The sequence below is a fragment of the Danio rerio genome, chromosome 2 (genome assembly GCF_052040795.2).
Source record: "Danio rerio strain M-AB ecotype USA chromosome 2, GRCz13ab, whole genome shotgun sequence".
Lineage (NCBI taxonomy): Eukaryota > Metazoa > Chordata > Actinopteri > Cypriniformes > Danionidae > Danio > Danio rerio.
The window spans coordinates 63740001-63747500 of NC_141022.1; the positions used below are offsets into that span (position 1 = coordinate 63740001).

The 7500-nt window shown below is 48.8% G+C and overlaps 2 protein-coding genes across 55 annotated transcripts in view; one reads left to right on the forward strand and one right to left on the reverse strand.

Moving 5' to 3' along the window:
- Positions 1–4964, forward strand: part of wu:fj49a02 — a 61942-nt gene extending 56978 nt beyond the window's left edge. For 30 of the 54 annotated variants that reach the window (XM_087238691.1, XM_087238703.1, XM_087238701.1 and 27 more), the window contains 6 exons: positions 1138–1304; positions 1384–1557; positions 1666–1786; positions 3341–3387; positions 3492–3546; positions 3706–4880. In XM_087238691.1, the coding sequence (XP_087094817.1) occupies positions 1138–1304; positions 1384–1557; positions 1666–1786; positions 3341–3387; positions 3492–3546; positions 3706–3854 (713 nt within the window). In that variant the 3' untranslated portion in view covers positions 3855–4880. 54 annotated transcript variants of the gene reach the window in all.
- The window catches only part of prkab2 (protein kinase, AMP-activated, beta 2 non-catalytic subunit), a 5603-nt gene continuing 3026 nt past the window's right edge, over positions 4924–7500 (reverse strand). Inside the window, 3 exon segments of the mRNA NM_001130633.2 lie at positions 4924–5188; positions 5223–5866; positions 5940–6008. Coding sequence (NP_001124105.2) covers positions 5786–5866; positions 5940–6008 — 150 coding nt within the window. The 3' untranslated portion in view covers positions 4924–5188; positions 5223–5785.

A 7500-nucleotide genomic window follows, 5' to 3' on the forward strand; every position in this document is an offset into this window, starting at 1 on the left:
GAGGAATGTTATGATCAAGATGAAGTGATTGTTTGCTTAAAACAGGAGAAATCATCTTAATGAGCGATAATCTCAAGCATCACGTCATTTCCTCAGCCATTTCCCTGGTCTAGTCTTGATTTAGGGTTGTTTAGATGTTTGGACTGTAAGCGAGACGAGATGACGGAGTGAGAACAGCGTCCTGCAGAGTGCAGAGGAGGCGAGGGAATAAACACCTGTCTTTAGTCTTCAGTGCAGAGTAACTCCACCGCCGCGCCTCTGCTGCTGTTATTAACCCTTTCACAGCTGACTTTAACAGACTCTATCTGAGAGCCGTAACCCTTAATGATAGCGCTGTATGACAGAGCTGTCCCTTTATTATGCTTTTCCCTTTTAATACATCTTCACACGCTTGCTCATCATGTCATCGTCTAGCTCATATTCCTATTCACAGACACGTGTGAGTGAGTGTTTTACTTATTTAAAAGACGTAGAGATGATCTTGATCGTGATCTATAACGTAAGACAAGCATCTCCATGTTCACTTGCAGCCGTCTGATGCCTCAATCATAACAGCAGAGCATGCAGGATTCAGCACGTACATTCAGCAGTTACTCGATGTTCACCAGACTCTTGTCTGCATGTACCTAGAGAAGAACAGACTGAACTGTAGAGTTGCGTTCCCTGTGTGTGTCTGACATGAATGACACACATCGGCACACTATAACATGTCTGAATGGTGTGTTAGACCTTCAGTTAGTCTTGTGTTTTTCACAAACTCTAGATGTGCTGTGTTACTAGTGCTTGTGTATTTACATGTCTAAAACATAAAATAAGCATTGGGTGGCTAAAACACTAAAACGTGATACAACTCACATGAGCTCAGTGTGTGTTTCCCGTCATGCCTGTCCAGCTGGATAACGAGTGAACAGCAGCAGCAGAGGCGTTACGCTCCTCACTTCAGAACTGAGCAACAGAGCCGGATTCTGTAGTCAACCCAACTCAACTTATTTTAATAATCGGCTCCTCGTTGCGTGACACGTTGAATCGGTTATGAAATTCGTTGCCGGCGCTTTTAGTGATCAATATTAAATTAATCAATTCATTGTTGCAGCCCTAGTATCATCCTCATCATCTTCATCCTCCTGTTGTGTTCAGACGCGCTGGAGCCGCACACAGAGCTGCAGGGAGATGCGCCAGACGGATGCTACGCTAACGCTAACGGCAGACACGCGGTCGCACATGTGCAGGACTACAGCGCACTGCAGCAGCAGCTGACGGAGGGGCGAGCGGCGGCACAGCGGGTGGAGGAGACACTGCGGAGGGTGAACACACACACACATACTTTCACACACATACACACACACACACACACACTGTGTTTAACTAGTGTCTCTCCAACAGGTGCTGGGCTACACTGTGCTGCACACACTCCTGCCGGACACACACACACTACACACACTCCTGGCGGACACACACACACTGCAGCAGGTTCTGGATGAGGCTGTTTCTCTGCTGAAGATGTTCTGGCGCGCGGCTCTGCCCAACACTGACGGACACACACACCTGCTGCAGAGGGTCAGTGCTGTTTATCATGATCTCTCACACACACACACTGCAGAGGGTCAGCACTGTTTACTGAGGATCACACACACGCTCATCCTCACACTGCTCTGTGTGCTGCAGGAGCTGCAGGCGCTGCGGCTGCGGGTGCAGGAACAGGAGGAGCTGCTGCAGGGAACCGTCCAGCGTCTGCGCAACACCAGCCGGAGCAAAGAGAACATGGAGAACTACATCCTGAGCCAGCGTGAGCACACGCACACACACACACACACACACACACACACACACACACACACACACACACACACACACACACATACACATACACATACACACACACACACGCACACAGCTCTCAGCGCTGTGTGAAGAAGTGTTTGCCCCCTAATAGCGGACTCAGCCAGCGGCGGCAGCAGCTCCTGCAGTCCATAACTCACCGTGAGTGTGTCCAGCGCTGTGCAGGAGTTCTGGACACTCATCTCTGCAGAATTACTGTCATTCAGACACACTGCAGGGGTTTCCAGCAAGATCTGCCTCTTAAAGCTCACACACAGCATCTCAATTGGGTTCAGCTCAGGACTTTGACTAGGCCACTCCATAGTCTTCATTTAGGCTCGGTTTACCCTGGTGTGTGTGTGAACACACACACACACACACACACACACACACACACACACACACACACACACTCTCTCTCTCTCTCTGGCCTGCGCTGCAGTGTGTGCGCACGCGTCTGAGCTCCAGCAGGCAGCGGGTGTGTGAGCACAGCTCCCCAGGTGAGAGCAGTGCAGGTCAGACAGCTGCTGAAGAGTCTCCCGCTGGATCTGATCTGGGCTCGCGCTGTATCTGGTGAACTCTTTATATTCTCATATCATGTCAAAGCCAGGTTGTAAACGCAGCACAGGCTGCTTTCTTTATAGACTTAAATGCGTCTGTGAGCTGGTGATCCTCTGCTGTTTGTCATCGCTATGGCCACCGTCAGCTGTTCCTACACTCGTGTAGCACCGATCAGCATCACAGTAGGGAGATTTAGGAACAAATGAATAGCATGTGGGATAATCAGGTGAAAATAAACGCAGATTATAAAACAGCGACAGTGTTGTTGACCTGATGCAGATCAGCCTGATGCTGGAGACCCTTAATAATGTATGATAGGGCTCTTTAAGCAGGATGGGAATGGGCCGCTCCTCATCTCCTGTGTTCAGTGTAGTGTTGGGATAGAGCAGCAGCGGAGCCTGCAGGGGGGTGATGTGGATCAGCTCATACACACACTGTGTTTCCCCGCCGGGTCTGCAGTGTGTTCTCCTCATCACACTGAAGGAGACGATGCAGGACTCCACTGTTGAGGGAAACGCCCAATCAGAAAGGAGAATGTCTGCAGCCCCGCCTCCATGTTCAGATGTCTCCGCCTCCTCCATCCACATGTTCCTGAAGCGTTGTGAAATGGAATCGGCCTCTGCAGCGCTTTTCAGACGGTCGGATGGCATAACCGTAGCAAAACTTACGCATTTTAAAGCTAAAGGCATGAGTGTAAGCGGGCCTGGGCTGCTCTTCAGGCATTGAGACGTGCGCTGGCTGCTGGGTTTGGATCATTGTTCTGCTGCTTCAGCATGAGGTCTCCCACAGACAGTCAGACGCTCTCCTGAACACACTGCTCAGGTGATGGAGAACACACCTGTAAAGTAAGCAGTGTGCTCTGAGTTCCTCCAGAGGGTGGCGCTGTGCTCCGGCTGTGTTCACCGCTCTGTGTTTCAGTGTAATCAGTGCAGATGCTGTAATCAACACGTTTGTCTTTCAGTGTCGCGGACGCGAGACGTGCTGAAACAGGCCCGGGTCAATCTGGAGGTACGGCACTCTCAGACAGACATGTTCAGTGTGTGTGTGTGTGTGTGTGTGTGTGTCCTGAATCTCCTTCTGTTTTCCTCCATCTCCTCATTTACTCTCTCCAGAAGAACGAGTGCAGGATTTCCTCTCTAAGCTCCTCCTCTTCCTCCCTTTGCCATGGTAACGTCCTGTGTGTGTTTCAGCTTGTGCCGCTGCTGCTTCATGTTTGATCATTGAGTTCATTATTATTGTCATCTTTAAAGAAGAGAGAGTGTGTGTGTATAATACTGACACCAGCTGTGTGTGTGTGTGTGTGTGTGTCTCCACATCCTCCTCCAGGTAAAGTCTTCCCCGGTGGCTCCGCAGGTTCTTCTGCTTGGTCTCGCATGACCTCTGCGTGCCCTGTGATCACCATGGAAACAGCTGTTTTGCAGCAGCCTGCCAGAAAGCGTGTGAGGGCGTGTCTTCCGCTCAACTTCACCCACTAGACCAGCTGACGCCTCTGACTCCGCCCCACCGCTTGCCTGTTGAAGGTGTTTGTGTGCAGAATGTGGACACAGGCTGCCGGAGCTCTCGTGTTCAGTCCAGCACAGATGCAGGAGCGAGCGTCTGTTTCCTCTGAGCATGTCAAACACCTTCCTCAAGCCTCTCCGCCTGATCTGCTTGCTGTATGTGTAGTGCTAGTACTGTGATGAGGATGATGATGATGGTCGTTGTCATCAGAGCTGCTGACTGAGGTGGGGCGATGCGTTCAGGGTCTGCGTGATGCTCGATTACAGTAACTGTTCTTGTGTTAGTGCGGTTCACCAAACATGCCAAAGTTAGCATTAATGCCAGTCATCAGCTGAACCCACTGACCCACTCACCGACCTCCCGCTGGGGATCATTTCTCTCAGCTGTACAGAAGTAGACACACACATATATATATATATGAATGCCTTGTTCTTTCACCCTGACTGTGGACGTTTGCTCTTGAATATGCAGATTATTAAACTCTGGGTAGCTGTGCAGTAGCCCACTGATGATGATGAAGATGTAATCATATTAGCGTATTTACCGTGTTCTTTACCGCAGTGTCTGAACTGTTGCCTGAAATACTGCAGAAACGCCTCAAGTCTCCTGTGTAGGATGGAAACAGGAGCTGTAAGTGCTTGTGCTTTGCCTTTAATAGCCACGCTCATGATGAAGCAATATTAATATTAATCTGTAAAGGCCTCGACCAGCGTGCAGGATCAGTCTGCTTAATTCAGAACCACGGAGGAGAACCAGGAGCGTCTGGATTAAACAGCAGAGGAGGAGAGCTGCTGTGCATGTGCTGGTTCTGCAGCGGTGTGTGTGTGTGTGTGTGTGTGCTGCTTCAGCTCATTGATTATCACGAGTTTGTGATGTGAATGTGAAACAGAAGAGGATGCCGACACACGAGCCGCTCATACAGGACTCTGTGTCTGATGATGATGATGAAGCTGCTTCAGGATTTGCTCATCAATAAAACAGAAAGCCACTGCTGCAGCGTATGCCGCCTCTGTGTGTTGTGTTATGGTGAAGACAGGAGAGTCGTGCTGTCACAGTCCCTTTATTAAAGCAAAACAGCAAATCTAGAGCAGGACTGATCTGTACATCCCACAATAAATAACACATTACAGTCCTCAGAGAGCAGAGCGCTGCAGATGAACAGAGCAGGTCAGAGTCAGGATCAGCGGACTGAGCTCATCTCTAGAGCGACACACAGCAACAACACACACTGCAGGAGATTCAACCTTTACAACCAATAAATTATGGCCAGAAATGATCCACACACACACGCACGCACGCACGCACGCACCCACGCACGCACGCACGCACGCACGCACGCACGCACACACACACACACACACACACACACACACACACACACACACAATAAATACAGCACAGCCATCATACAGCAGCCAGCAGAGCGAGGCCTTCACACACCTCTGAGAGTAACACACACACACACACGCACTCGAGAACCCCTGCTGGAACACACAGGAGAGTAAGGAACAGACATAAACCTGCTGTGTGTCTGCTAAAGTGCTCACGGCAAACACACACCATGCAGTAAAACGCACACACACGCGCACACACACGCACACACACACACACACACACACACACACACACTTTCTCTCCTCAGGTTATAAAATAAATCACGCCACTATGAACTGCAGAAGCTGATCTGAAACACTGCTGTGTTCATGTCCATGTGTGTGTGTGTGTGTGTGTGTGTGTGTGTGTGTGTGTGTGTGTGTGTGTGTGTGTGTGAAAGCTCCTCCTGTGAAGGCAGAACTGCTGTGTGAGATTTCAGGATACACTGAAAGTTCATCACACACACTCTGAGCAGCAGGTCTGGATCCACTGTGTGTGTGTGTGTGTGCGTGCGCGTGTGTGTGTGGACTCTTCAGATGATGGGCTTGTACAGCAGTGACGTCACGTACTTCTTCTTGTATCGGTGAGTTGCGCTGAGAACCATCACTCCATCCTGACACAGAAACAGCATTCAGAAACAGGAAGTGACATCACTCAGGTGTTCTGCAGGTGTGTGTGAGACGCACCTTGATGGAGAGCGCGTACAGGTGGTTCAGCATCACGTGGTTGGGTTCAGGCAGCAGTGCCGGGTCACACTGACGACACAGAACACGGACACACACACGGACATAATTTAATTACAGAAGTAAAGTCACAGTGTTTCATGACAGTTACTGAGAGGACGTGTGTCATTCAGTGGCAGATACTTAGGGAAATGTTGAAGATGACAGATGAGGCTATTGACCTTATTCTGAAATGTGGAAGTGCGGCTGTTTTCACGATTGTCTTAGAACTTCTGATTCAGTCGCCTATGAGAGAAATGACTAGGAATAATAAACGGCAGAAAACGGTCAAACTACTCGCTCTACAAACAAACGTTTGCCTGACTATACAGACCAAGTAGAATAATACAACAAGGAAATATCCGTCTGCAACATCAAACAGCGAAACGAGCAGTTTTAATGTCTAATAATGAATGGAAGTGAATGAGACCAGAAGACTCGAGCCAAAAAGATTCTGATGGCAGCGCCCGCTCGTCTGCCGAGAGTGAGGTGAATACCCACACATGCGGAGTAATATTGATCTGCTGTTCGCCTGTGTTTGGTCTGCATGACGTCTCTGCGCAGGTCATTTCTCACAGCGCTGCTGTTCTGATGCTGTGTGGGTTTCTGCTTTGACCACGTCCACCAGTTTACTGTAGTAAAGGCTGAAGTATACTGTGGTAATCACTATTAGCTGATGATAGTTAGTCATGATCCTACATTATGTAGTGTAATTCATTAATGAAGAGTTGTAGATATAAGCTCAATATAACACTCAACATTCCCCTGTACTCTACATGACTGCGTCAGCTGCTTCACTGCATCTGTAGTTTTAGCTGTCATCTATAATCATGTGTTTGTGTTGAATACAGCATATTATTAGAGTGAACACCTGAACTGAGCAGGTCTGCCTCATCTGTTCACTGACAGGGTTATTGATCTGGATTTCAGCTGCTGCACGTTAAAGATGGAGACTGCAGAAACAGCTGCGATGTGTTTATTTATCGTGAATGCCACAGAAATGCCCTGCACTGACACACACGCAGGTTTCATAAGAACAGTGAAGATGGTTTCGTGATCAGGCCTGGCTGTACTTTAATATTGATTTAATCTAATCTTAATTCAGCGCTGAGATGTGGAGATGCTGACAGTGAACACAGCTGCTCTGAGCTCAGTCCTGCTCAGTGTACACGCCTGAAGATGATTGAGTTGAAAATAGAAGCTTAAATATAATCAAAGTGATCAGATGTGAACAGTTACTTCACTTTTATACAGTCATTGAAGAGGTTCACTACTCACTACATTTCAACAGGGACACCTGTAATCTGTCAGAGGAACCTCCGCAACACTGCCGGCTCAGTGAACATGTAGACGTCAGATCTCTGCACAGGTCCTCCGTCTCCAGCGCTCTCGCACTCTCCTCTACATGCTGATGTGGTGTGTTGAGGAGCAGCATGCCATTATTTCAGGTCCAGAACGGGGCGGTTCTTCAAAACTCGCTTAAATGATCTAAGATGATTTGGCAGATCCTGGATCTGTTCATCTT